The 27,768-nt window shown below is 51.7% G+C and overlaps 9 protein-coding genes across 9 annotated transcripts; 4 read left to right on the plus strand and 5 right to left on the minus strand.

Moving 5' to 3' along the window:
- Window positions 1-773: 773 nt before the first annotated feature.
- On the plus strand, window positions 774-2,419 carry COCSADRAFT_33488 (uncharacterized protein). The gene is made up of 3 exons (XM_007697366.1): window positions 774-1,024; window positions 1,075-1,172; window positions 1,226-2,419. Exons 1-3 carry the CDS (start codon window positions 929-931, stop codon window positions 1,941-1,943), a joined length of 912 nt encoding a protein of 303 aa, XP_007695556.1. The 5' UTR covers window positions 774-928; the 3' UTR covers window positions 1,944-2,419.
- Window positions 2,420-2,998: 579 nt separating this feature from the next.
- On the plus strand, window positions 2,999-4,053 carry COCSADRAFT_79220 (uncharacterized protein; the record flags this gene model as incomplete). Its single annotated transcript, XM_007697974.1, has 2 exons — window positions 2,999-3,495; window positions 3,552-4,053. 2 exons carry the CDS (start codon window positions 2,999-3,001, stop codon window positions 4,051-4,053), a joined length of 999 nt encoding a protein of 332 aa, XP_007696164.1.
- Window positions 4,054-8,006: 3,953 nt separating this feature from the next.
- COCSADRAFT_33492 (uncharacterized protein) lies at window positions 8,007-10,066 on the minus strand. Its single transcript, XM_007697367.1, has 4 exons — window positions 9,728-10,066; window positions 9,089-9,679; window positions 8,319-9,037; window positions 8,007-8,249 (listed from the first exon to the last, which is right to left on the minus strand). The coding sequence occupies exons 1-4, from the start codon at window positions 9,848-9,850 to the stop codon at window positions 8,063-8,065; spliced, it is 1,620 nt and encodes a 539-aa protein (XP_007695557.1). The 5' UTR covers window positions 9,851-10,066; the 3' UTR covers window positions 8,007-8,062.
- Window positions 10,067-10,238: 172 nt separating this feature from the next.
- On the minus strand, window positions 10,239-11,294 carry COCSADRAFT_33493 (uncharacterized protein; the record flags this gene model as incomplete). The annotated part of the gene is made up of 1 exon (XM_007697368.1): window positions 10,239-11,294. A coding segment is annotated over exon 1 (608 nt), but the record flags the coding sequence as incomplete, so codon positions are not given.
- A 546-nt stretch (window positions 11,295-11,840) lies between these two features.
- COCSADRAFT_33495 (uncharacterized protein) lies at window positions 11,841-13,107 on the minus strand. The gene has a single exon (XM_007697369.1). The coding sequence runs from the start codon at window positions 12,843-12,845 to the stop codon at window positions 12,084-12,086; it is 762 nt and encodes a 253-aa protein (XP_007695559.1). The 5' UTR covers window positions 12,846-13,107; the 3' UTR covers window positions 11,841-12,083.
- Window positions 13,108-15,190: 2,083 nt separating this feature from the next.
- On the minus strand, window positions 15,191-18,617 carry COCSADRAFT_134538 (uncharacterized protein). The gene is made up of 2 exons (XM_007697975.1): window positions 18,459-18,617; window positions 15,191-18,405 (listed from the first exon to the last, which is right to left on the minus strand). The coding sequence occupies exons 1-2, from the start codon at window positions 18,537-18,539 to the stop codon at window positions 15,607-15,609; spliced, it is 2,880 nt and encodes a 959-aa protein (XP_007696165.1). The 5' UTR covers window positions 18,540-18,617; the 3' UTR covers window positions 15,191-15,606.
- A 319-nt stretch (window positions 18,618-18,936) lies between these two features.
- Window positions 18,937-22,065, plus strand: COCSADRAFT_274568 (uncharacterized protein). The gene is made up of 2 exons (XM_007697976.1): window positions 18,937-19,247; window positions 19,323-22,065. Exons 1-2 carry the CDS (start codon window positions 19,048-19,050, stop codon window positions 21,793-21,795), a joined length of 2,673 nt encoding a protein of 890 aa, XP_007696166.1. The 5' UTR covers window positions 18,937-19,047; the 3' UTR covers window positions 21,796-22,065.
- A 418-nt stretch (window positions 22,066-22,483) lies between these two features.
- Window positions 22,484-24,314, plus strand: COCSADRAFT_109323 (uncharacterized protein). The gene is made up of 4 exons (XM_007697977.1): window positions 22,484-22,754; window positions 22,809-22,939; window positions 22,993-23,411; window positions 23,465-24,314. Exons 1-4 carry the CDS (start codon window positions 22,606-22,608, stop codon window positions 24,152-24,154), a joined length of 1,389 nt encoding a protein of 462 aa, XP_007696167.1. The 5' UTR covers window positions 22,484-22,605; the 3' UTR covers window positions 24,155-24,314.
- Window positions 24,315-24,644: 330 nt separating this feature from the next.
- COCSADRAFT_134547 (uncharacterized protein) lies at window positions 24,645-26,505 on the minus strand (the record flags this gene model as incomplete). Its single annotated transcript, XM_007697978.1, has 5 exons — window positions 24,645-25,436; window positions 25,494-25,880; window positions 25,937-26,181; window positions 26,242-26,322; window positions 26,397-26,505. The coding sequence occupies 5 exons, from the start codon at window positions 26,503-26,505 to the stop codon at window positions 24,684-24,686; spliced, it is 1,575 nt and encodes a 524-aa protein (XP_007696168.1). The 3' UTR covers window positions 24,645-24,683.
- Window positions 26,506-27,768: the final 1,263 nt, after the last annotated feature.

Here is a 27,768-nt window from a genome sequence, read left to right on the forward strand (position 1 = left end):
TCATCAGAGGCTGATCATTTGGCTGTCAAATCAGTCAAGCAGACTTGCCTCTCTAGCTCGGCCGAAGCTTTGGTACGTTGGGGCCCCCGTTAAGACAAAAAAAAACGTTATCAGCGATGCCGCCATGATGATGACAGGCGCACCCACTTGTACACACACACACACACAGAGCCAGACGTCGACTTTTGATCATGACCTCGCCCATGTGTCACACAATCCCTGGCCAGCATCGTCAATTTGCGGGGGGAGGGGTGCCACATACGGCTCTTGTCCGTCTGATTTTGGTCGTGGAAGTCGTGTTGCCGGCACCCGAGCGCTGCGATCTCGAGAGCAGGTCAAGTTTGGTTAAGCCCGCGTATTCGCCGAGCAAAACGTCACCTGTTCTCCCTGGCGGACGAGCAACGACGCGGGCGGGTTGTCTCCCATTGCAGTCATCGAGGGCTATTGTGCGCTCACGGTCCGCTCGTTGGCCGACTCCGCGCTTTCGCTTTGTCACTTCTCCGGCCAGCGAAGCCCAGTCCTCGCCAGCTTGGTGCCCTGCACCCAGCCATGCACCCTTGCACCTCGACCGACTAATGTGCCTCAACGTGCGTGCGCCCATTGATGATGTGTAAAGAGACAAGGGTCTCTCTAGCTGCCCAGGACCGGCCCATTTCATAATTACAGTTTCATTACCGTGCTTTTGCACCACAAGGTTATCGCCGAATGTCCGCAACTATCCTCTGACGTGAATAGATAGTTATAATGCTTTGCTACCCACACTGCCCTTTGCTCTTATTTAGGGCCTTGGTTTCCACTCCCACCTTGACTTTTTTTGCAAACCATACACCAACATCCTACCAGCTATTGTACTGTCCGACATAGACATACATACTACCCTACCTGCAGTCCACCCTACTACCACCTTGCCTTACCTGCTTTGTCCCACATGCCACCCCAGAGATCAGACTCAATGGAGGCCCAAGATAACATTCGAAAGCGAGTATGCAAGGCGTGCGATCGCTGCCGTCTAAAAAAATCAAAGGTATGCTCAACTTCAGACATGCGTCGCAATCATCCACCTAACAAGACTAGTGCGATGGAGCGAGCCCCTGCAGTCGCTGCAAAGCCGACAACGCAATCTGCGTCTTTGGCGAGCGAAAGAAGTCTCAGGACAAAGTATATCCCAAGGGGTATGTTACTGCTTTCATGTCCTTGGTTCAAGTACCTAGACTAACCGAAGCAGTTACGTCGAGATGCTTGAGCAGCAACAAGGCCAACTAGTTGCTGGTCTACGAGAACTCTACAGCCGCCTACAGCGAGGCGAAAGCTGGCCAGGCCAACCACTGCAAGAAACAGCAGGCGGCCATCCCCTAACCCACGACATTTTGGAACGCCTGGATCTTCTACATGCCTCTAGTGACAGCGTCACCCACTACGAAGGATTCGAGGAAGACTGCAATCGCATGCAGCAAAGACTAATCGAAGGAGGCGCTCCATACACACACAGACGGACTTCAGTCAGCTCAGAATCCGACCACGGTCACGCTTCGTCCAATTCCTCATACAACGGTACACCCACAACAAGGTCTTTTGCGTACGAAAGCCCCTTTGCCCGCAACAACGCACCGCCAACCCCACCCATGAACAGCCCGTTCCCACGACAGTCGCAGGTAGTTTCGCCAATCAAGCAAGAGCCGGTAATGGCCTCACCACCGTTCATGGGCAGCGGTGTCATGGACCCCTCTGCACTGTCACGAGCACCCTGGATGAACGATTCGATGATGATGGATGACACAGTCGACTTCAAGCCCATGTATGGATTCGACAGTTTCCCCGCCTACGACCAAAACATGATGGTAGAGAGTGTTGCGATAAGCCCAAACGACCCAATGATGCCCGATTGGAACACGCACAATGAGTTGGATTTCAGCAGCTTCATCCAGAACCCCGTTGGCGCATAGCCATTGGTCCGGACACAACTCCGCTGCCTCGTTCCATCTCCTTATTTAGCGTTCAAGCGTTCTGGGATACCTCCTGTTTATTTACGGCGTTTGGGTTCGGTCATAGCAATCGGCGTCCAATATGTCGGCGTATAATGATCTGCCAGACATTTACTCCTTCAATGTACACTCCGGTCAAAGTCTCATCTGCTTCACGACGACGTGAACCGCTGTGCCGGGCACAGCTGCATGCCTCCGCGGATTGGCAACTGTTCCTGACAATGGGCGCAAGAAGGGCGCCTTTGCGAGTACACTGTGGTTTACCTGTATATGATATTGTAAATATTAAAACTCGCTATTTGTTCTTTTTTACAATTATGACGTTGCATGTTGGGAAATTGAGTGTGCGCGCTTGAAATGCCGATTACTAATGATGTGTGGCGGACAGAATGAGCAACTTGCATGTACATACTACATACATTTGAATCTAGTACCCATTGTTAATAATCCGCTGACACTGTCCAGACACTGACGCGAAGAAATCGTCCGAACCGTTATACTACATTTCGCCCGGCGCATCATGTCAACGGTCTACAGCAGCAGACTTCAGCCTTGCTTCGCGTGGTAACCAGCGGCAGAAAGGAACGTCTACGGCTGCTCCACATCCTCATTAGGCTAATAAATCAACACATATGTATCCAACTACGGTCCGCAATGCGCCCACTTTCTGTCGCAATCACACACACGATTCAAGCAAACTATTGAATCAGCCTGGTCGCCTGCTCCCACGCACCAGGATCCCCTAAAGTCATACGCGCGCCCAGACGCTCAGCTAAGGTGAGTGGTGGTGGCGGTGGTGGTGGTTCCGCAGCAGCCCCGCGCCTGGACAGTCTACCCCTCATCTCACCACACCAGATATCGCAACAATAGGAGAGAGAAAGTTTACTGGGACCGTGGTGCCCTTCAACCACACTCCAAATCTGCAGCTAACCACGCAATTCTAGACCACCCGCTTGCCCTGCCACTACCTACCCTTTGCCCAATAGAGCCCAGCCACACTCATTGCCCGTTGCGCCATGTCTTCAAAGGCCTTCACTTTCTTGCCCCTGGGCGCCATCATCCAAAAGTTCCATGTCAATGGAAAAAACATTGTACAGGGCTTTCCCTCAGCTGAACTGTATAAGCAGTACAATGCCCCTTTTTTCGGCGAGACGATTGGCCGCATCGCCAACCGCGTGTCCAAGGCGAAGATCAATGACCTAAACGGGAAGTCGTACCAACTCCCCCTCAACGACGGCTCTAACTCCCTCCATGGCGGCCACATGGGCTGGGGAAAGCGCGAGTTTGAAGGCCCTACTACGGTGGATCGTAATGGCAAAGAGGCCACCCTGTTCAAGTACCTAAGCAAAGACGGCGAGGAGGGCTACCCTGGCACCGTGCAAGTAAGCGTGTGGTACGTCCAGGAAAAGGAGAAAGTAGATGGTGTTCAGCAAGAGGTCTTGCATATTGAGTACGAAGCTGAACTCGTCGGTGATGAGGTCGACGAAACTGCTATCAACATGACTAACCACAGGTAAGTACTCGCCAAGTACTGCACCTAGGTTACAATACTAAAAAAAATGTTCGCAGCTACTTCAACTTGACAGAAGGCCCTTCTATCGCCGGCACAGAAGTCACTCTCATTACGAACAAGTACCAAGTAGTTGACGACGGAGGCATACCCACAGGACCTATCGAAGAATACCCTGGTGTCAGCCCTCAAAAGACTTTCACTCTCGGCGAAAAGGAGCCCGACATTGACGACTGCTTTGTTGTCAACACTGACCCTAGCAGTGTACCCATTGACACGCGCTCGTTAGCTCTACAGAAGCTTGCCTCCTTCTACCACCCGGAGAGCAAAATCCATCTCGAAGTTCACTCGACCGAGCCAGCATTCCAGTTTTACACCGGAAAATACATCGACGTGCCTGCGGTTGGTGATTTGCCCGCCCGCCGCGCCCGTTCTGGTTTCTGCGTCGAGCCTAGCCGATACGTAAACGCTATCAACATCCCCGAGTACAAGCCTATGATGGTACTCAAGAAAGGTCAGAAGTACGGCACTAAGATTGTGTACCGCGGTTGGCATGCCTGAAGCGCGATGTGTTATACGTAGTCGTCATATTCATTTGGATCGCGGCTCAACTCGAGTGATAAAAACAGCGATTCAGCCATCAAATACAAAAAAGAAAAACTGTGTTCAATTACGACCTTGTCGCTTACAAGATGCATAATGCTCGAACAATTGCCTTTACTTTTTACCCCACGAACATAGTTGTCTCAGTTCGTCACCATTGGTCCATTATTCCAATATTCTTCCACGTCTTTCAAACATTGGCGTCCCTAAGTGCATCGTCTCTGTCCAATGACATTCTCTATCCAAGCTGCTAACTAAAACTGAAAACATCGATCAACTTGTGCGATTGCGATCGTCAATTGGTATTCACTGGGTGCAGGAGTGGAGGTCTGGGCGTCACACAGCCTCAGTATTTGATACACTGCACAACGTCACACCCAGCATAGTTCACATTCGCCAAGATTGTAGTCTCAAAGGCCAGATTCTTGCTTCCGCTCCCCACACTATCCTTGACCCTACCGGAAAGCTAATTCAGACTTCATTCGTCTGTGTTGAATGGGACCCAGCCGTCCACAGTGACAAGTTTACTACATGGACTGGAGAACAAAGTAAACTTTTACATGTTACACACATCTACTTTACATGGATACCGATCAAGAGGAAAGGTTTACTGTGTATGTAAACCTTGTTTCCAGCACCATACCTTGACAAATACATATTGGCACATTGGCCGGTGGTCTAGGCAGACTTGTTGACGCGGCCTTGGGCAAACATGCTCCTCACCACGTCTCGGGCTGTGCACGAGACATGTGGAAACACATCACCGCGCGAGTAATGTGCGTTTGTTTTCAAATACGTGGCTACTGACGTCAAGTGTCTGGTGTCGACCTTGCGACATACTCTGGAGTTATCTCCGTGCGATACCCGCCGCCCTGGTTTCCTGTAGCGCAACATTTCTCAAACCCGTTCCTAGCTCACGTCTACTGTATCAAATGCACGTGTTACATTAGCAGCCATACACACAAGTCCTTGGTATGCGGGTACATAGTCGCTGTGGAGCTTTACCCTATCCACAATTTCTTGAACGACGTCATTACCAAGCACGGACTTGGCCATCAACCGTCGGTGGGTCTGTGGAAAGAACATCCAACACACCGTTGAATTACCATCACATCAGAAAGAAGCATAGGCACAGCCCCTACAACCACCAAACTCATCGAGTGTTGTGTTTGGTTGGAGAGGGGCTAGGCCGCTCAGGAAAGTGTTGCACTACAACTTCCCCTCCCTTCCCCCTCCCCCGCTGCGCATTACCCTTCGGTACCAAGAAATCGTAATACCATACGCAGTATATCCCAGTCTCCTGTCGACCGGCTCTTGCATGAGCACGTCCAGTGTATCCCATACACACACCTTCCATGTCGTCAAATACAACCAAGAGAAACTTCATTACTTCCTTTGCTGTTTTCGGAAACCCCTTGGTCAGGCCATCACATATCCAAGCAAATCGCTCGCATGTGCACAGAATCACCGAATGGCGTGCATGGATACCGTAATGCTACTCGAAATCTCCACTTGCAAGTTGCTAATACCGAACGGAAGCGAGACAGCGGCACCTAGCCTTGGGCTTTTCAGACTTTCTCAGCCCAATCGCGGCAGAATCTTTTTTTTTGGATTTACGATGTAACGCCAAATCGTGTTAATGGGTCCCTTAGGCTCCATCGCTAGCCAAGAACAACGTAGAAGAAAAGCAAAGCCACACGACTAACGAACGGCAACCGGGAGGGTAACTCGGCACGCATCATTCAGGCTGTATCCTGCCGACTCAGTACCGAGCCTGTTGAATCTCTTCTTTTTTATTGCGTGAGAACACTTGACAAGTCTTGAGCTCTTGGTGGCCATTTCCATTCAACCCGATGTTTGAACCACGACATCCATGATGGCCTGATCTCAGCAGTAGCGCACGTAGATGGGTACTCGCCCCGACCCAATTGTATCCAACCCTTCTACTAAGGCCACCAAGATTGCTATCTTCCGATCCCGATCATCACTTAATTTTCATATGTCCCTCGGTCTTATACTCTCGGATCATGCCGTGATCGCCAGGGTGAAACTAAACCACCAAACTCCTGCACAAACAAGGCCAGCAGAAAAGAAAGCAAAGCAAAGCAAAGAGAAAAAAAAACCTGGAAAAGCTCGATCTCCACACCCGTAGTGCAAACACTTCCAGGTCAGAAAAATCAAAAACGGTTCGCCATTAGCAGCACTCGCATCAAGAACGCAAAGCAAAGAAAGAAAAAAAATACACTAGATCGGCCAAAACCTCCCTAGTCCCACCAGCGCTGCAAATCCCTTTTTTCCAAGCGCCGAACCTCAGCTCGAAAACCAACACCGCGCAGCCAAAACCTGTTTCACACAAAAGCAGCCCCGTTCATTTCTTATCCTACTTTTGTAGTAACAAACAAACATATTTGACCTTGCTTGAACATATACAAGGGCCCATGGCGTAAATGAAACCATCGCTGATATGCTTGTAAGTACCTAATAGCACGTATTTGTCGATCTCCCGAAATCTATCGGCTCGCGGCCATGTTTGGACTTGCGAGATCCAATCTTAGTCTCTTTTCGGTTACCGGCACACACGGATACGGCACTTAGCCGCCATTCCGGGGAGGCGCAGTTTAGATACATATATCCTGTATTGCGGGTGGCTGATGAGGGTGACATTCCTCTTGTTTGTGGTGATGACGTCGACGATCGTGATGTGTTTTGAGAAATTTGGCGATGATACGAGAGCGAGGGAAGAGGTGGGTTGTGGGGGTGTGGTGTATGAGTCGTGAAGAGCGCTTGGTACCTGTTTTTTCCCACGTGGACTTGTGGGGGTGCGATGATAGAAGGTAAGTGGCACGAATGATGCAAGGGGTAGGCTATCAGTTTCTTGCCCTGTTTTCGCGAGGAACACCCTTGCTCATTGCTGTGTTTCCCATGATTGGTTTTCTTTTGAATACGAATGTGCATAGCTTGGTTCATACCATTCAAGCACATATCAATGCAATATATCCAATCGCACCTTTCAAAAGCAACCACTTGCACAATTACCCTGCGCTTTATGAAAATTTAGAGGGAGAAGTACCACTACAAAGTCCTGCAAGACCGTGAACACAAAAAAAACCCCCACAACTAGATTCCATCTTCCCTACCCACGCCCTCCAATCAAACACACTCGTCTTTTCCCACGCAAAACAATACCTCTGACTCCCCTTCTTTCTTTCTTTCACTCACCAGTTTCCAAAGTAACCATCCACACAATATACATGAAGATTACCAACTCCCCAATTGAACCCATCAACCCACGTGACAACCCTTCTCCCTAACCTTACCCATAAACAATCAATGAACCAATCAAAAGAACCTCGAACCACAAAAAAAGGGACAAGAAGGAACCCCTCAAATGATATCTTCACGTCATCTGGACCATATTATTACCCCCCCGGGCGCTTCACGTGAGGATAGGGGGAGATGAGATGAGATGGATATTCGGGGTATAGAGCACATATTTGTAAAAGTAAGTCAGGTGAGAGTCTATATAGTAAATCGTGGTATACAAGAGTCGAGAAGAAGAAGAAGGAAGATAGAATAGAGAAAGTATATTGGTCAACACAGATATTCACGACTAAATCTTTCCAACTGCGTCATGCCGGAGGAAGGAATCGAGAGAGATAGAAGGTTGTGTAGTGTGGCGATAGAAACATACCAGATGATATAATCGATATGCAACAAACACAACACGAATGCTACATCCATGTTTCCCAAAGTAGGAGGGGAAAAAAATCTTTGATATATATATATATATCAGGTTTATGATTTTCTCTAAATAACCAATTCTATCACATCTCCACCATACAAACATCGCAATCTCATGCACCCTCGCTATGCAATATGTTCATTTTCACATCTGAAAAGACAAAAGAAACCCCCCCCCCCCAACCCTCAATCCACTTCCCACTATCCACAAACCACAACATAGCCTCTAAAACTTCTTCTTCGGCCTCATATCCACCAACTCCAACGGCGCATCCATCAATTCCACCACATGTCCCGGTTTAAGCGCCTCGGTGTAAATATTGTCCACATCGTGAGGATGAAAGATGCCCGGACGGGTACAACTGAGTATTGCCTGTTTACCTGGGGGATCAGTGAGACGGAAGCAGCCCCAGCTAGGTTCATTGTTAGCACTATGAAGCAATTAAAGGGGATGATCGAGAGGTGGAGAGAAGAAAACGAACCTAGGTTGTTTAGTGGGAGCGCAGACAATAGCTATGCTTTCTGGCATCATGACTTGGTACCCGACGTGAGTGTGTAAATCGCGACTGCTCATGAAACATGTTTGAGTCGGGTGCGTGTGTATCCAGCCTAAGACCATCAACTCTTCTTTATCACAGTAATCGAAGAGTTCCTCTTCATTCAAAGTCTCGCACGTGTCGCTAGTGCTGGTCTGTTCGGGAATGATTAAGCGCGTGATGAAGAGGGCGTTGGATTTTAAAATTCCACACAGCATGCCGCAAGTTTCGAGGTTGAGGCGTGTATTGGATGATGCAAGGGCAAGGAACTGGTTGCGGAGTTGGGACGGCAGAAACACTGGACGAAGCGGATCTCCGTTTTCAAGATAGGCAGAGGGTTTGAAGGTGAACTCGTCCAATTCTCCAGAAGGAGTAAGTGGACGCTGGTCGAGTACTTTGCCTGGCAATGGTGGTGCACTTTCCGAGATCTTGCCTGGTACAGGTGGAGGGCGTGGACGTTCGGATCGTGAATCGTATGGAGAGGTCGCAGGCTTGGGAGGCAGTGGTGGAGGCACCATGGGGAGACCTGAAGACCTGTATATTTGTTCCTTTGGGGGTCTCGTTGGTGGAACACCACCCGGTTGGGAGTCGTTCCATATCTCTTGTGCTGTTTTATGAGGAACAGTTGGGTAATGGTATGTGGATATCGCCTGAGATGCTGGATGCTGTGCTTATCAGTATCTGGAGGCATTAGGCATCGTTGGGTTCCAGCTTACCAACGAGTACGATGCTCTCTGACCATTCTGCTGCAATCTAGCAACCTCTTGTATCTGGTTGGAAATATCGTCTCTGTCACTGCCCTGCTGCGTCCACTCATCTTGCCAACTGTCCAAGGTACCACCAGAACGCCGTGCCAGGTCGTCTGCTTCCAAAACATTATGCTGTCCCACGCTTATCCTGTTCGTAGCTCTCCTCCTTACTTCTCGCTGCGCCAGTCTCGCAGCTAGCAAATGATTATCTTGAGCGCGCGCGTCAATGGTCCGTCTCGAGTCATACGACCTTCTCCTGGACCCGTCGAGTTCTTGAGAAGTAGGGCTAGCAGTCTTGCCCTCCAACGACTTGAGCATCTCTTGCTGCCTCTTGCGCCTCGCCTCATAATCTTCATGTCTCTTCTTTATCCGGGGTGCAATTTCCTCGAGCTTCTTCAGGTCCCGGCTGACGGCGGCTGTGGCAGCATTTAGCGCCTTGCGATTCTCGGGCTTGTTGCGGTCGGGGTGGCCCTGTAGTTTCTGAAGGACAAGGTCGGCGTGGCGGTATAACAGGAGGTATGTCTGCGCATCGTTGCCTTCTGCTTCGTAGACTTGTGCCTGGGAAGCTGTGAGCATGCGCACCTTGCATGGAGCCTAGCGACGCACCTCTTTCTGCATGGTATTGGCAGTGCGCAGCCAGTTTGCCAGGGGAATGTGCGCATCGTAGGTGTAGTTTCCAGCCTGTTCGGCCACCTCTGCGACGCTCACGGGCGTGTTGATGGCAGCCATGGCGGGGGGTTACTCGTGTGCGGCGGCGGGGGTTTGTGCAAAGTATAGTCGCGGATGTCAGGGTCAAGGCAGCAGCTTAGACATGGGATAGCAGAACCGCTATGGGTGCGGGTCGGGACCAAAGCGTCGTCGTCAGCGACATGTGGGAATGGGAATATGGGCGAGTTGGGCATTCGGGCACTGTGATGGGTGAGGGTGGAAGCTTTGGCGGGGCATGACGGGCAAGCAAGCGGGCAAGCAAGTGGACAGGCACAGCCCAGTCAGTCATTGCAACTCCAATCCCGATGCATGGCTGACTGGGTGAGGTGAGATCAGCAGAGGTCACTCCCTGCTCCCGAATTAGAGAAGAGACAAATGCACAACGCCTTGACGTGCAGGGCACAGGGGGAGGAGGGACAGCAGCGCGTGTTCACGTGTCGGGACATCGGGGTACAGATGCACAGTCTAATCGCGTCTAGCATCCAAAAAGCATACAGAACCATGGCGAGCAGCGGCCAGCAAAATACAAACATCTTCATCTATCCTCGGAATCCACCGACAGCTTGTCCCACTCGCTATCCGTAGACAAATCGCCTGTAGACTCGGCCATGCCCTTTCTTCTCTTGATCGTCTCGTCGGCTGGAACTGCAAGCCCTGTAGTAGCGCCCGTAGAAGTGCTCGCACCGGCTGTCACAGGAGGCGGTGGCGGGCTGCTCATAGTACTGCCTTGTGGCTTGTCAACTAGGACGGTGCTCTGTGCCTCAGCACGCGGTTGTTTGGGCTTGAGCTGCGGCACCTGTCTCTGCTCAACCTCAGTCTCAACTTCGGTGTCGTCTCCCGAGTCCATGGCTTCACCGTCGCCATCGTCGCCCTTCTCCTTTGCGCCTCTTCTAGCTTCACGAATACGCTTCGCCTCCTCCTCTTTCTCTTGCGCAGCCCTGATTTCTGCCGCAAACCAGTTGATTGACCACCAGAGACCTCCACAGAGGAGAGACAGGATGATAAAGTGTATGCTGTAGGTCGCGAGGAGCATGGCAAAGAGGAGAAGCTGGAGCGCGGCGAAGGAGGCGTTTGTTGCGACAAGGAGCGTGGGAGTCGGCCCTGGCGTGAAGATGGACTCCCACAACTGCTCAAAAAAGGACGCCATGGTTTGTGTGTGTGTGAGTGTGTGAGTATAAGTGTGAATGTGAGTGGGTGCTGATAACGTCTGTTGGTCGAGAGGACTGATAGCAGCGTGCTTGCCGTGTGTAGGTATTTGACCGAGAGGGTTACTACTGTACTATGCTCGTATCGTCCTACCCCGCGATATGGCTGCCTGGCAGATTGAAGTGAACACTTGTAATCTTTGCGATGTAATGCGATGGAGTAGGCAGGCAGACAAAGATGTGCCGTGCGATTGCGACTGGGCTGTTGACCAGCGCCAGAAGGGACTGACCGAGGGGCCTGTTGGAGACTGAAAGACGCTCGCTTGCTGTCGCGGGGCTGGCATCGGCAGAGGCGTCTATGGGCCCGACACTCATCTCCTGCCTGATCACGCGTCTTCACTCCTTAGATTGCGCCCATCAATAAGGATTCAGGGCCCTCCGTACCAGCCCTGCTCGTGACCAGACTTCTTACACGGCCCGCCCACCTGACCCTCGCTGATTTATACCTCCATGCCATAGCACGCTTCGACGCCGCCGGCTGCCGTATGGTAAATACACACAAGTAACGCGCCAGTGTGCATCGGTACCAATGCTTCAAAGCACAAAGGAGGCATCATCGGCCGTGTGCATGTTGAAAATTACAAAGCCAAACGTGACCTGGCCATCACTGGTAAGCTAATGCAAGGACGGTCTGATGTGCACATCGTCTACTAGGTGTGCTTACACTGCTCTATTTCCTGGCATAATGAACACCATCTCAGAGCACTCAATTGCATGCTGCTACGCCATCGTCGAGGCTTACATAACAAACAGCCTGCGAGACTTATAGCTCCACCACCATGCACTCCGCTCAAGTCTTGTATCCAAGACAAAGCCAGCACCTCGGCCCCGCCTCTTGCACTGTCCAGACTAACCCCTCCACACCAGGGACGTTGTAGCCTGCCTTTACGCCACATAAATGGACCGACGGCTCCAAAGACAAAAAACGGACATGCCTCCGTCATGGATATCCATGGACAAAACACCATTGCTGTGTGTCGAGGACATGTATTACTAGCACCGGATGTGACTTTGCCGCGGACCAAAAAAGAAGATGGTACTAGTACTATTCATCCCCTCCCCCTCCCCGGATCCACCTCGACAGCACCATAATGCTTCAAGAACCTTCCCCGGACAATCAGCCCCTCCATCTCCGCTACAGCAATCGGCCATAATACCCTTCCAGCACCATCCTCCCATCCAATCGGTCGTGTCCCATCAAATGCATCTTCATACTCTGGTGCCGCGCTCATGTACCCCGGGCCAACCGTGTTCATGGCCACTCTCCTCGTCCGCCATGCAGGCTCCGCCTCGGTCTCTGTCAGCATGTTTAACGCCGCTTTGGACATGTTGGTATGTACGTGCTTGCCCCGTTTCGCCATCGACGTAAGGCCGTCTTCGAAGATACCCTCACGCGAGGAGACGTTGATGACGTAGCCTTGGGGTTTGAGAGCCTTTCCTGATGCCGCAGCTGGTGATAGCTCCGCGGTACCCATCAGTGGAAGGAGTTCTCGACAGAGGATGAAGGGAACAAACGTATTGACGGAAAGCGCGGAACCAACATCTTCGTAAGGGATCTCGGATATGCCTTGTACCCACGATGACTTGGCGTACGGCTCAATTTTTGTCATGGTACCTTTTGATGCCTCGACTTCTTTTAGAGTCCACATAGCATCGGTATCGTTTTCTGGGCCATCCATCCGTGTTGAATGTGCCTTCCCGTTCTCCAAAATCAACAGCAGTGCTCTACCTCTCACTCTCGCTGTGTAATTTTCCCCAAGCATCAAACCTGGATGCGTCCCATGTCTCTTCAAGTCTTGCTCGCGCTCCATGGCATGCTGTTCTCTCTTAACACTATCCGTAAGAGTCTGAGCCGCATTATTAATCAGCGCATACAGCCTGGGTTCTTCTCCATCCGCCCACTGCTTCAAACACTCCTACAAAGATGAAGGTCACACGTCAGTTTAGGTCCCAAATTACCGTTTTTGAAAAGCTGAAAAACATACCTTGACTTCACGCACCAACTCAAACGCATCTCTAACGCTCCGAAAATCTGCACCTACTACCCTGAGTCTACCTATCCATTGACTAGAATCCACCTCATTTGTATATCGTGATACAGCATCTCGCGGGTACCGACTCGTAGCTATGACTCGGCCTCCGCAACGCAGCAATCGCAACGCAGTGTGGTATCCGAGATTGACACGTGCTCCAGTAACCAAGGCGGTGAAATTGAGCGCCAAAGTCATTTTCGGTGGCAGTGAGATTTGAGATGAAGCGTGATTGAAGGCACCACAGGGTATGCACATTGATGGGTGAGAAGGAAACGGGCGTCCGATTTCGAGCCGGCAGATGTAGCAGAGGCGCTTGCGGGGTACGGGTGGTGGTTCTGGGATGCTTGGAATAGGAACCTCGTGGTGAGTAGCAACTTGCTCCTGTAGCCACGTTGTAATAGATTCGGCTGTGGTGTCTCGTCCGATGATTTTCTTGTCTTGTAGATGTACGAGAACTCTCAATGCCGTTGACAACTCTTCTGGGAGAATTTCTCTTCCAAATTCTTCCATCTCTTCAACAGCTACATTGTGTGCTGCATTGGGTCCATCATTCCTCAAATACCGCCGGATCTTGCTAAGGCAATTCTCGTAAATCAGTCGTCTGAGCTCGTGGTTCACACCAGGAATCGGTGTTAGACGTGCAGCAATGGCTCTTCCGAGGTCTGTATCGTAGCCTGGTAGATACCATGCCACCCAACTACAAGCCTTCTGTGCATCGATCAGTTCCTCATCTGCGCGAAGCCGCTCGCATATTTCCTCAGCGGACTTCGTAGCCACAAAGTGCGGTGCGTGTGATGGAGACAGCTCTACCGTCATGTTGTAGATCTACCCACCAAACAACCCACGTAGATCTCGGGGTGTCGCTCAATTCAAATAACTCTCCAGGCAAAAATACAAGTTAGGCTCCAATGTGTTGGCCTTTTTCCAACGCCATCGCTTTTATCCCGCCTGTGCCCTTTTTGCCTACTAGTAACAACACCCTTTTGTGAATGACTCAAAACCTCGTATACGTACCGCACCTACTTACTACTTACAAAAACCGCCCAAGCAACTGGAATGATGTTCACGACCAAAGTCACATAAACAAACAAAAACAAAAATTCAGATAATATATGACCTTGACCTATACACAAACAAACGACCCTCCAGGGTGAATAAAAATAAAATATGATAGCAATCACAAAATACCACCGCATATCGAAAAACCTCGAATCTCTGCCCTGCGAACTCCACGAAGATATCCTAATCCGCGTCCAATTCCACCAACTCATCCGCCTCTCCTCATGCGCAGGTCCCCGCCTAACCTGGTCACTCCAGCACAGCCTTTCCCCCTGGCACCGCTACTTCTCTTCCCCCACGGCCATAACCTCGATGCAAGAACTCCTGGCCATAACCGACACAGTAGTCAAACACGGGTTCCCGCCCTCCTGCAAGCGCATGGATTCCACCAGAATCTACGAAGAGCGAAATCTACGCTTCCTAGCGTATAAATCTTCGGAATGGAGTTCCAGCTATAGCATCGTCGAGATGCGGGACTTGCGTACCAGCGAGGCGCTGGCGAAGCATTGGCTTAACCACCTATCCCGCATGGTGACTGCAGTACTCAGCCCCATCATACCGGCAGACCCTTCCTTCCCGCAACTCCCTTCTTCCTTCCCAACACCCGCGTCCCTCGCCTCGTTTATATCGTCCTACCAGTGCGCCCGCGAGAGCAACGCAGAAGCGCTGGCGCAGCAACTGGAGCATCTGGCGGCGCTGTACGAAGCACATCCTACGTGCTTCAAGATGCCGTTCGACCCGCGGTCTCATGCGCCGAGTACGCTGAATGCGGAGCATATCCCCAGTACGATGCGATCGCAGGCGAGGCGGATTGTGAAGGTGGCGAGAGCGAGCAAGCGGCGACGGAACAGGGAGTTTTTGCATCGCTTTTTGTGGCCGGGGCTTGTGCCGTACGAGTGCTGTGTGCGGTTGTTTAATAGGGTTGTGCTGTGGACGGGGTTGCTAGAAGGGAAAGAGGTGGAGGTGGAGGGGGAGTTGATGGAGGAGTGTAGGAGGGTTATTGAAGGTAGGCCGATATGGGCTGATGGTATGAGAAAGGGTAAAGAGGTAGAGGCGAAGAGTGAGGGGGATGTGATCGAAGAGTTGTCGAGTACGATGGGACGACAGAATCTAGAAGCTGATGCTATGCCGATTAGTATTCAGGTTTGTCTCGAAGACGCGAAGGAGGATATAGACAAGGTGCTGGTTGTGCCTCGTGTAGAGGCCGAGTTGCAGTGGCTGGACAGGTTTGCGCAAGTGACGGCATCTTTGGAGCAGGCGTATCCTGACTTGGCGAAGGATAGCTTAGTATCTGTTCCAGCATGAAAGTACTAGTGTTGATTTAGTATCGCCTCCATCCCTATATTCCCTCACTATTGCAGTATATCCAAAGTTACACTCAGGTATTGATGCGACCAACCATTGTATTCAGACTCGAGAGGGCGGATCAACGGGATATCACAACAATAACAACCAAAATATTCGTCTTTAGATTCGCACTCTATCGCCCCCCTGCAGACAAAGTTTGCGACTTCAACTGTTTTTGAATGTACATTTTGACATGCTCCTGCGTCGGCCATCCGCCCCATTCTTCTACACTCTCAATCTGCTTTCTGATGAGGAGAGCAATGTCTTCGGGTGCATAAGATGCATGTTGAAACCCCATGTCTGGCCCTCCACCGCTAATAGCCAATCTTAATGCCACCAGCATCCTGAATAAAGTGTCCATGCCGCCGCGCTGTGCTTGCGCACGTACACTGACTTCAGAACGGTAATTGGTCAGCCAGGTCGTAAACGAGTAGAGACCTTCATAGTCGCCCAGAGCGCCTAAGGCTCGCACATAAAGGTGAAGCTCTGTAGGCCCAGGAATGTGTGGTGAAATAACACCACCCACGGGCTGTTCTGGATGGGAGTGCATGTTGACATTAGCCCCAACTAAGCTGTTGAATAACGCTCTGAGACGGGCTGAACCCGTCGACAATAAGCGCGCGTCTTTGATAGACACAATATTCTGGTCCACACTCTGTGCGGCATACGTAGTCGCCATGCATGCACAGCCAAATATGTCATCATCAATATCAAGATCAATCTGCTCAATCTGCTCAAGCAAGTCACAAACGACCCTATAACGTTCGACTTGGACGGCCTGTGGAAGTTTTCTTTGATGTAGCAGCTTGTTGATAAAGATTGCCCAGGCGGGCCGATGTTTCGGCCGATAACGTACAAGAAGACTATACGCATACTCCAAGAGATAATTCCTGTTGGTCCGAATCTGCTGCGCGTGTTCTTGAGGATCCAGTACCGTGGGTTCCCTTGGGGGTGGCCGCTCAAAACGCCCAAAACGACACAAGAACCGGATAATGGCCGTAAAGAGGTACCCATCAACTGAATCGACCGAGGCGTCGTCGTCGTTCATACAATACAGTATGCGTCCTATACCACCATTGAAATCGTGTCTGCTCATATGCAGTAGATTCAGACATATGTGGAAGTCAGGACATGTTTCCAGGAGGAAGGCAAGTAATCGATGCGAAGGCTTGATGTTGGCTGTACGCATTCGTTCAAGTAGCTCTTTGTACTCAGGAACAGGCTCACTGAGATAAACATAGTGCAATGAAGATGACGGATCTGGCAAGACCTCTTTCATGTCTCCAGGCAGCAGATGATTACTATCATCTTCGGGGGCTTGATCTGCATCAGCCGAAAGCGGTGGGGTGGGTATTCTCTTTACAGCAGAATAATGTAGCTTTTCGAACATGGCGAGATATACCTCGGAGTGAGCGCTTTCATCCGAAAGTTCGTGAGACAAGAAGCACGCCCAGGCCTCTCTTCGCGTGCGTGTAGTCCGTATACGTGCAGCCCAGAGTAGCGGGCGTATATGGTAATCGTCGTTGAACCTCGAAGAAACATGTGGTAGTGTGGTTCGAGTTTGTATTGTTGGACTGTTGTCTGTATCCCAACCAGCATATATCTGTACCATGTCCTCAAACATACGATTGGTGTATCCAGCTTCGTACATGCGATGTAAGAGCTGAGAGGCACGTGAAGCACCAAAACTGTAGCCTTTTTCTTCGTCCATTGCTGTACGGTTCTCCTTCCACGGCGGCCAAGATGGGCCTTTGAGTTCTGCCCAGTCTCGTTCTTGAGTGGTCTTGGCGTGGGCCAACTGATTACGAGCTACTGCCCGGAAACCGGGGCGTGATACTACCATAGATGGTGATGTACTAGCCATGTACTTGAGTATCTGAAACTGAGCCTTCTCCTGGTAGGTGGCACAGACTAAGGGTCGGACGCTTGTTGGCAGACATAGCAACACAAGGTATGAATTGAAGAAGCGAGTCATATCAGACAGCATCCGGGGTGACCTATCATGTAAGCGACTAGACTGAGCAATCAGGAAAGACGTGGCCCATGTCATAGACTCAGGCCAGACTTCGCGCAAATGGCGGAGTAGGCGGACTGCAGTAATCTTGAGCTGGGACCATTCAAGAGTGTCTAACTGGACAAGCCAGTCCAGATGCCTCATAATGATACCTAGACTGTGCACTCTGATATGTTTGCGGCGCAGAAATAGCAACAGCAGGAAGAGAGGGGGTACCTCGGACTGTTGTTCGAAGACTGCAGCCGCCACATTGCATTTGGGCTCAACAAGACATGCTGCCCACTGCACCACGCTTTCGGGTCTGTAACCTTTGGATCGCAGCAACTGCAACTCTGAAGCAGTAAAGCGAAAATCAGACTCTGTGGGAGGTGAGGAGGTGCGGTACTCGAGGTAGCGCGCAAGTACAGAATAGAGCGAAACAGGCTCAGGATGCTGCACAGGTATGCCGGCAGTTGCAGGGACTTGTGAATCTTGTTCCTGGGTCACAGAGTCTTGTGTAGTGCATGACGAAGCGCTCTGACTGGAGTTATTGTCCCTATAGAGGTCTTTGGCTGGGCCATTGATGGATGCCAGAACAGTGGCAGGCCTGCTCTTGCGTAGCACCTTTCGGGCATTGCGTGACAACTGGGCACGAAACGGGGTGGAATTGTCAAAATCTTCAACGGCGTCTAGTGATGATTGAAAGCCGTCTGGCTCGACCTGTGGGGCTAGATTGCTCGTGGAAGCATGGCGCCTTGATAATGTCTGAAGCACCTCGAGGCGACACAGAGGCGGACCATTGTGGGGAGGTAAAGACAGGCACCGGGTTGGCGAGGGGAGGGAAATATGGCATGCTGGCAACGAAGAGTGATGTCTCACGTAACAGCGGTCGGGGTTGGAAAAGGAAGGGGCTTGTGTGGATGCACTGAAGGAAGGAAGCTTGAGCAGCAGGTCAGCAGCAATCCAAGTCGGCGTTGGTGAGAGAGGCCTACCAAGCGGGCAGCTAGGCGCGTCACACAACGGCCAGGTCGATGCGGGCTACGTGGAGCTGCCAGAGAGAGGATGAAGGGCATTCATTTGACGGAAGCGACCAGGGCGAGGGCGCGTAGACGTCAATTGCAGCAAGAGAACGGGGGTGGATGGCGGGCAGCAGATAGCGGGCGGAGGGCAGCAGCAAAATCACAGATGTGGCGCAGGCGAGTGGGCGGGTGGACGGGTGTGGCGCAAAATGCTTGGCGCTGCGCCTCGCGCTGCAATGGTTGACTGGCTGATGGCAAGCAATTCATTCATCGCCGTGGTACACATCTGAACCACGGGCAACCCAGACCCAACCCGGCCCAATTCTCCAACACCATCCATCGCCAGATCCCGGCCCCTTGCGCGTCACAAAGCCCCATCTCGTGCCCATCTGCACCTAAGCCAGAGTTTTTATTCTTCCAGCTGTTGTTTGCATCGCGCCCTGCACTGTCGCGGCGAGGGAATGCTGCTGAAGACGAGCGACTAACGACTCCTCCGGCCGCCCTGAGCGCGTTCCATCCCACGCCATCACGAGCGCATCCCCAGCACCACCCACCACTCACCATGGCCGCCGCCAACGGCACCCTCACCCCGCCGACCCTTCCGCCTGCGCCCACGTCGCCCTCGGCCGCAAAGCGCAAACTCGCCAGCCCCCGTCCAAAGCCTTCCAATGTCGCTCCCGCGCCCGTTCAAACAGACGGCCCGGCAGACGGCACGCGTTCTCTGCAGGCGGCATTGCACGACATACTCGAGGTTCTCAAGAGGTACGCCTGCTGCAAACCTGTTCCCTGTCCAACTGGCAATGCCGCCTTTTTGCCTACATGCTGACTCCCCAGTAGCTACGACACGCAGCCCTCGATTTTGTCGCATCCAATAACCTCGTCGATAACCCGCTCTGCTTCTGGAGAAGCTGATTCCAAGCGCACCAAACTGACTCCCCCGACTGGCCCTGCAACCATCACCACCCTTATCCAAGATGGTTCCTACGATTCTCTGCACGCTCTCGAAAGAGATGTTGAGAACGCGACCACGGACATTCTAGCCTCCACTGGCGCAAGCGACGTCTCGGCCACTACAACATCTCCCCAGGGTACTGCACTCCAAGGCAAGGTCCTTGCTTTCCAGACAATTCTCAAGAACCTAGTGAGCAGAGAAGAAGCACGCAAAGAACAACTACAGGCAAAAGGATTGAATCAAGAGGCAGCTCCACACGCGTCAAAGGAAGAAGGCACACCAGTGGCTATCAAGGAAGAGGAGCATGAGGTAGAGGGCCCCCAGAGTCGGACGGTCCTCACACTGTACGGCAGCGCGCCGCCTAAGCAGCTGTTCTCGAGCCTCCAGCAGCCTCAAAAGATATCCCCCACAACCCCCATATCCACCCTCGACACTGCCGTCAAAGTGGTATTGCCTCTCCGCGAGGCAAATCTCCCGAACCTCATTAGCACTACGGAAGTATATCCTCTTCCTGACCCAGATAGCAAGAAGCAACCCGCGACAATCGGAAATGTCTTTCGGGCACCTCCTCATCTGACACAGATCAGTCCACCCAAGTCTGCCAGGCCGACAACAAGCAAAGGCAACAACACCATTACCTTTGCGCACCAGGAAGCCCCCAAGCCCCGGCGCAAGGGCTCCCAATCGTATGCACATCAAAACTTGTCGTCTGGTTTCTGGCTAGGTTATGGCGGCGTGGACATGCCCAAAGACCAGATTTCGCCGACCGCAAAGCAAAAGAGCAGGCAGCGTGCCCTGAGCATGGGAGAGGCCCAACAACCACCGTCCGAGGCTATTCTCGTTGCGGTTCAGCAAGCAAAGGAAGACGCTTTGTTTCGTAGTGCATACTCTAGCTTTGCGCCAACCCGAGATGACACATCTGCCATCATTCCCGAAGAGACAAAGAATATGGTGTGGTGGCACAAGGTCGGCGAAAAGCGCTTCAATGAAATGTTCCCAATCGACCCGGCGCTGCTCGATCCTGAAGAAGCAAAGGCGGCACTTGCTAACGGAACCGCCAACGAGGATGAACTGTTCAAAGAAGCCGTTGAAAACTTTACGCCTATCAATGGAGATGTTTTGCCTGGTTCAGAAGAGAAGAGTGAAGAAGAAAAGGACACGGAACAAATCCTCAGAGATATCTCAGAGCTCCTCGAAACACTGGCTTCCTACCAAAGGATAAGAAACCTCTCACTTACAACCAACCCGCGCACACCTGTTGTTCAAAATGCCTCTCTGGCAAACCTGGCTGGCAGTCCATCAACACCATCGTCTGAAGAGTATGATGTCTATCAGATTCTCAAGTCGCAGCTGACTCTACTGATCTCACAACTTCCACCCTACGCCGTTGCCAAACTGAATGGGGACCAAATGGACGAACTGAACATCAGTCGAACAATTCTCTTCGACACCAAAGAGTACAAGGGAGTCTTGGAGGATGACCAGCTCTTGAAACTTTCAAAGACACCTGGAATGACTGCTTCCACACCCGCGACACTGGCGCGCACGAGTTCTGGCGCGGGTGCGCACTATCCCGCAGCTGGTCATCAGTATGGCCGTCCTACACCGTCCGTACAGCAACCAGCCGGCCGCCCCATGTACTCGCAACAACCCCCTATGCATCGGTCCTCCTCGATACATCTGCAACGCTCACCCTCGGGCGTACAGCAGCCTTTTCAGCCAGGTGGTGCTTCTTATGCCCCTTCTTCCCGGCCAGCATACGCAGCAACGCCTTCTTATGGCCAGCAGACAACGCGAACAAGCTACGGAACCACGCCTTCTGGACAGTATTTCCCGCAACGCTCGGCGCAGCCCAGTGGATACGGTGGTGCTACCGGCTCGCAATACTATAATTCGACGCCTCAACCACAGGGCCAAAATCGGTATGCAGCACAACAAAACCAGGCCAACTTTTATCCACGTCCGCAGAACGGTGCACCCCTCTATAATGGCGGCCAAGCACCACAGCAACGCACCGCTTCACCAATCAAGGGTGCGCCTACACCTACGCCGTCCAACTATGGCGCACGACCGGGCTATAGCACGCCGGTGTCTGGAGGTCAGATGCGCAGCACATACCACGGACCCTCGCAGTACGGCACTTCACATCCGCCCGCTGCCACAACCCCTTTCAACGGCATGCCCAACAACCCACAGCAAATCATGCTAGAGCGCCAACAAGCACAAGCCGCCGCTCAGTCGCAGGCCCGACTCGCAGCCCAGAATAGCTTCAATAATAGTAGGCAAGGCTCCGGAACGCCTCAGCCTCCCAACGGCTCAGTGTATGGTGCCCCTAACGGTGCTTCCATGCCTACATAGGCGTATTCTGTGGGGAAGCAAAAAAACGATCGGATGTTTACAAGGTGTGTCTGTGTTTTATTTGGATACCATAGATGATTCAAAGGGGCGTTTTTTTAGGAGAGGGTTCTGTCTCTGGACAAATGAAGTGATCAACGAGGTATTCGATTATTTTGCCCCCATTTGGGTGGCGTTTTTTGTTACCAAGCGTTTGTGCGTTCGATTGGGGGTTGTTGCTCTTTTTTTCTGCGGAGACCTTGTATTTCTTTTCTAATTAGTACCTTGTAGATGTCTGGAAAGCAGGGGTTGCAATGATTGGGCAGATAGCGAATACGTAAAACGTGGTCCATTGGCTACTTGTGCTGGATTGGGGTGCTGAGTATTGACTAGTATATGATGTGGACGCGACAGGGAACGAGAAAGTTGTTCTATTAGCTAACCGCCTACAGTATGCCTATTAGGCACACCTCTATTAGATGCGACAACTAAATTAATTATGGTTGCAACGAAGGCAATAGAACAACGAACTACGGTTGGGATAGGATAGTAGCACAACGAAGCATGGTTAATATACTATCTGTATGTACGAAGCAATCACTCGCATCGCAGTCGTGGGGCCTGTGCGGAGAGGGCGGAATGCGGGACCCGTGCTTACATAAGAGGTTGCTGTGCCTGTTTGAGAACTGCATCATCGCTGTTGAATTGCCTCAAGTCTTCTCTCCTCTTGCCCAAGCATACTATCGCATAGCAAATCGCTCCTTGCCCACACCCAGGCGCCCATCTCTCCCGGCTCCTCTCGTTTCTTTTTCGGTCCTCGCTTATCTGCCCGTCATGTCTGGCCAACAGTGTCTCCGCCGCCTGCCAGCTGCCATGCGCTCTGTGCGAGCTTTGCGCGCAAGCCCCCGATGCACTCCTACTGCCCGCTCCTACTCGGCTCTCACCAAAGCCAACTCATCCGGTCTGCTCGGCCAGGCCTCAAGGTGCCGCCAATTGCTCCACCCCACCGACATGCCATCAACTGACACCCCACACAGGCGGCCAGGCCAGCTCTCCTCACAGCGCCTTTGCGCTCTCGAGCAGATAAGAACCTATGCCGACACCATCGTCAAGGTGCCCGAAATGGCCGAGTCCATCACCGAGGGAACCCTCAAACAATGGTCAAAACGTGCGATCAACTCTCGCTGTTCGACTGCGGGGACAAGCTAACGACGTGTGCAGAGGTTGGCGACTTTGTTGAGCAAGACGAGGAAATCGCAACCATTGAGACGGACAAAATCGACGTTGCTGTAAATGCGCCCGAGGCCGGTACCATCAAGGAGTTCCTGGTCAATGAGGAGGACACCGTCACTGTTGGACAAGAGATTGTGAAGCTCGAGCCTGGCGCGGCGCCAGAAGGTGGAAAGAAAGAAGCCAGCCAGGAGCCCAAGGAACCCGCTTCCCAGGACCAGGAGACTTCATCACAACCTGAAGGCCAGCAGGAGCAGTCTCAGCCCGAAGCGCCAAAGGAGGAGTCCAAGCCAGCGCCTCCTAAGCAACAAGAGCAGCCCAAGCAGGAATCAAAGCCTGAGCCCAAGAAGGACTCTAAGCCAAAGGAGGAGCCCAAGCCTGCAACCCCCGGTAGCCGTGAGGAGCGTCGCGTATGTCCATAGAGTCTGTCTCATATTAAATGTGCACTAACCGTTCAATATAGGTCAAGATGAACCGCATGCGTCTCCGAATTGCCGAGCGTCTCAAGCAGTCGCAAAACACGGCCGCTTCTCTGACCACTTTCAACGAAGTCGACATGTCCTCCATCATGGAGTTTCGCAAGCTCTACAAGGATGAAATTCTCAAGAACAAGGGCGTTAAGCTCGGTTTCATGTCCGCCTTCTCCCGCGCCTGCATCCTCGCCGCGCGCGACGTCCCCGCCGTCAACGCTTCCATTGAGGGCCCCAACGGCGGCGACACCATTGTTTACCGCGATTACGTCGACATCTCGGTTGCCGTCGCTACCGAGAAGGGTCTTGTCACACCCGTCGTCAGGAACGCAGAGAGCATGGACATGGTTGGCATCGAGAAAGCCATTGCAGACCTTGGCAAAAAGGCACGTGACAACAAACTCACCATTGAGGACATGGCCGGTGGTACCTTTACCATTTCCAATGGCGGTGTCTTTGGCAGTCTGATGGGCACTCCTATCATCAACCTCCCACAAACGGCTGTGCTAGGTCTGCATGCCATCAAGGAGAAGCCCGTTGCCATCAACGGAAAAGTCGAGATCAGGCCGATGATGTACCTCGCCCTCACCTACGACCACCGACTTCTTGACGGACGAGAGGCTGTCACTTTCTTGGTTAAGGTGAAGGAGTACATTGAGGATCCTAGGAAGATGCTGTTGTAGATAGGGGCGCGTTCTTGCGTGTCAATTTTTTGTACATTAGAATAGCATTAGCCTAACGACTGTTAATTAAAGGAGAGTCTAGTGACATTATATTATCACGGTACGACCGTACACCTCTCGCAACTAGGCTGAATTTTGAAGTATAGCGTAGCTAGCGCCCACTTAGACCTATTTTAATTATATTTATATATATTAAGAGTGTATCTTTAGTGGAAGTAATATAACACTTCTAGCGTTAAGGTTCTTGTTAGTTCTAATGAGTCTCTGTAGCCTTAGTAGCTATAAAACTACTAAGATCTATGGGACTTGTTACGTAGTCCTAGTAAGCCTTAGTGTATAGAGTATACTAAGGCTAAGTAGGATCTGTAGGACTCGTTACGTGACTCCTTTTCTTGCCTTCACTTAGTTTACTACCTTAACTATTACGGCGGTAGAATACTCTTCTATTCCCAAACCAGTATCGTAATATATACGTAGATTTAATAGTTTACTATATACTTATTCTTGTTATCTTAGTATTGTACTCTCATCAATTCCTCTCCACATGCTGTTCAATCCGCACCTCCCCGTTCTTCTCTTCATCCAGCACCTCCCCCAACTTCCCCTCACTCCGTGCGCCTCCATCCGCCAAATCATCTCCAGTAGGATACGCAACTCTTCGGACCGTATACCACGGCCGCTGAAACAGCTCATCCAGGCTCTCAAGCGAGCGCCCTGCCGTCTCTGGTAGCGCAAAGTAAACGTATACCAACGACATGCAGCAGATGCTCGCGAAGAAGGCGAACGCACCATATCGATCCGTAGCAGCGAGCAGACTCGGCATAGCGCGTGAGCAACCAAAGTAGAACGCCCAGTGAAACGCCATGAGGATAGAAACGTTGAGCGAGCGGATACGAACAGGAAATACTTCCGCAGAAACAAGATACGGAATAGAGAACCAACCAATCGACCACGCCACAGCGTGAATAAAGATAGCCACGATACTTGCTTTACTCGCCGCCGTAGCGCTCGCACTCGCCTCGATTTCCACAGCCGACATTCCATTCGTGACACCGAGGTACGTGCCCACAAACGTGAGAGTCAAGATTTGTAGCGTAATACCGAGCATAAGCGATCGTCTACGCCCAATAAAATCGATGACGAAGATGGAGAAAACGAGTACAGACACGAATTTCACAATGCCGTAGAGACCTGTGGCAAGGAACCGCGCTTCCTCGCCCTCAATACCCAAGTATCCGAAGATCGAGGGCGAATACTGCGTTATTGCGTTTGCGCCGGACCACTGGCCGAACATGTGACACAGGAACATGAGGACGAAGCGGCGGCGGTACTCGGTTACTGAAAAGGTTTCTTTGAACAAGTCCCAGACTGTGGCGCCGCTTACGGCTTCGATTTCGAGGTTGAGCTGGTGCTCGATGCCGGCGAACTCGGCGACGATGTAGGGGTGGTCGGCGGGGAGGTTGCGGAAGCGGCAGAGGACTTGGAGGGCTTCTGTACGTTTGGATTTGGAGAGGAGGAAGCGGGGGGACTCGGGGGTGAAGAGGATGCCGATACCCCAGATTACGGCGGGGGCGAGCTGCAGGCCGGTGGGGAGTTGCCATTGGAGGCGCGCGCCGGCATGGTATTTCGTGATGCCGTAGTTGAAGAAGAAGCCGAAGACGACGCCGAGTTGTTGGCAGCAGGCGTATTGGAGGGTGAGTAGGCCACGGATGCTTCGGGGGGCGATCTGAAAGTCTGGAATTAGTATTTTGCAGTTGCAGCCTGTACACGCTGATTACTCACCTCAGTAAGGTAGATTGAAGGCAGAACGGTCGTAGTACCGATTCCGATACCAGTAACAAAACGGGTAGCGTACAAGGCTGACAAGCTACCGTTTGAAAAAGTCTGGCCCAGGATTCCGGCAATGTAGACAACCGTAAAGACCAACATGGTCCACTTTCGTCCCCATAGCTGCACGAGATTGATGCAAGCTAGACACCCAAAGACGGCACCCGCTGTAGCGATGGAGACGATCCATCCCTTAGTGTCTGGCAGCACAAAAGGTTAGTCCAGATGATACAAAAGTAGTTTCAACAAATGCTTCTTACTGGCATATTCAGCGTCGGTTTCGTGAATGACTCCGAACTCGGTCTTGAATTTCTTTTGCACAACAATCGATGCTATATTGCCTAGATCAAAGATTAGAATCCCATCTACAAGGAGGCAGATGCAAGCATACCTTCATCAAATCCCTTTGCCACACCCGAAAAACTCCACACAGCCGTGCAAAAGAAAAGCCAGACGTTGAATATCTCTGGCGGACACGCCTTGATAGCCTTGACTGTATCTTTAAGAAGACTTGACTTGGCCATAATATCGACGATAAAGTCCAGCAGTGCTGGTCAACACAAAGAGAGAGCACGAGACGCGTAGAATAAATAGCGTTGTTTAACTATTCCTTGCGAGGACACAACTGCCCTTCTTCTAGCCCAACCCATGTATGAATCGCTAGCTGGCGAGCCTCGACACGAAGACGTTTGCATGCTGGGTAGGTTTGTGCGGAGACCCCGCATTCGGTACGGGACCCGATGCTAGGTCTTTCACCCACCGAAGCGCCCGAAGCAAGTCGTCTCATGGCTTCAACTGCGTTCGGACACGGACCTTACTGACTCGCTGGGTGTTCCGAATGCCCGAGACAGAGACTTGAGTGTTGTGGTGAGATCACTGGCTGTCGAAATGTCGAAATGGGTTCTCAGAGCTGGGGCTCGCACGGTGCCTTGCCAAACATCATGATCGAATGGAAGCGGTCTAGGATTAGCGGTGCGTCTTCAGGCCTCGAAATGATAGAACGCGATTGTAAGAGCATCCTCAAAAAGGAGGAATGTGCAATCGATATGAAGACGCGTGAAATAGGTATCCAAGTATTGCTCAGCTTCATGCGATGGTGGCTGGGAATCTGGAGTCGGATATTTCCTGTACAATCTACACCAACTGGCTAGCTGGACTCTGATGAAATCACGACGCTACTGCCATCTTTTTTCAGGTAAGATGGTTGAAAGATCCCCTAAGATCGCTACCTTCCCCGACATCATGCCCTCTCCTCTGAGTACCATGAGAGGTTCAAGCCGGCGCGGAATAGGTTGTGAAAGCAGTCAATATCTTATTCAAGCTGGTTTCCCTTTGTTTCAACTGGGCCATGAAGCTCCAGGAAGACTGTTCTCCGTTCCCGGAATCGACCAAGGTACAAGGAACAACTCCCTGGTGAAGTTGGTGAAGTTGGCGTAAATCGGTGGAACTCGGCATCGGATCTTGTACAGTTTAACTTATTGATATTTCGGCAGCTGAAGCGCGGTCAGATGAGTCGGAGATTATGAGTTCAATGCGGAGAAAAGTGTGGGGAATCTGGGGGGTACGTAGCACGATGGGTGGCAGGCATGCTCGGCCCCACTCCGATGGCTTTTCCTGATGGGATTGGAATATTCATCAGACCTCAGCGGCTGTGCCGTTATTGGATCGGCTGGCCCCCGAAAGAGCATACGACTAGCGAGTCACATCTGGTAAACTTCACAGCGCATGCCGTGTTCCAACGAGAGGATAGATATTGTGGGATATCTCATGAACCTTCATAAGACATA

Source organism: Bipolaris sorokiniana (genome assembly GCF_000338995.1).
Source record: "Bipolaris sorokiniana ND90Pr unplaced genomic scaffold COCSAscaffold_2, whole genome shotgun sequence".
In the NCBI taxonomy this organism is placed as follows: Eukaryota; Fungi; Ascomycota; class Dothideomycetes; order Pleosporales; family Pleosporaceae; genus Bipolaris; species Bipolaris sorokiniana.

Coding starts and splice junctions, on each gene's coding strand:
- COCSADRAFT_109323 (XM_007697977.1), top strand. CDS start 22,606: ATGTCTGGCCAACAGTGTCTCCGCCGCCTGCCAGCTGCCATGCGCTCT. Junction 22,755..22,808: donor CTGCTCGGCCAGGCCTCAAG/GTGCCGCCAATT, acceptor CACCCCACACAG/GCGGCCAGGCCAGCTCTCCT. Junction 23,412..23,464: donor GTAGCCGTGAGGAGCGTCGC/GTATGTCCATAG, acceptor CGTTCAATATAG/GTCAAGATGAACCGCATGCG.
- COCSADRAFT_33492 (XM_007697367.1), bottom strand. CDS start 9,850: ATGGCTGCCATCAACACGCCCGTGAGCGTCGCAGAGGTGGCCGAACAG. Junction 9,680..9,727: donor CCAATACCATGCAGAAAGAG/GTGCGTCGCTAG, acceptor ACAGCTTCCCAG/GCACAAGTCTACGAAGCAGA. Junction 8,250..8,318: donor GCTCCCACTAAACAACCTAG/GTTCGTTTTCTT, acceptor CAATGAACCTAG/CTGGGGCTGCTTCCGTCTCA.
- COCSADRAFT_33488 (XM_007697366.1), top strand. CDS start 929: ATGCCACCCCAGAGATCAGACTCAATGGAGGCCCAAGATAACATTCGA. Junction 1,025..1,074: donor GCCGTCTAAAAAAATCAAAG/GTATGCTCAACT, acceptor TAACAAGACTAG/TGCGATGGAGCGAGCCCCTG. Junction 1,173..1,225: donor GACAAAGTATATCCCAAGGG/GTATGTTACTGC, acceptor TAACCGAAGCAG/TTACGTCGAGATGCTTGAGC.
- COCSADRAFT_33495 (XM_007697369.1), bottom strand. CDS start 12,845: ATGGAGCGCGAGCAAGACTTGAAGAGACATGGGACGCATCCAGGTTTG.
- COCSADRAFT_274568 (XM_007697976.1), top strand. CDS start 19,048: ATGGCCGCCGCCAACGGCACCCTCACCCCGCCGACCCTTCCGCCTGCG. Junction 19,248..19,322: donor ATACTCGAGGTTCTCAAGAG/GTACGCCTGCTG, acceptor ACTCCCCAGTAG/CTACGACACGCAGCCCTCGA.
- COCSADRAFT_134538 (XM_007697975.1), bottom strand. CDS start 18,539: ATGCCCTTCATCCTCTCTCTGGCAGCTCCACGTAGCCCGCATCGACCT. Junction 18,406..18,458: donor CGCGCCTAGCTGCCCGCTTG/GTAGGCCTCTCT, acceptor CTGCTGCTCAAG/CTTCCTTCCTTCAGTGCATC.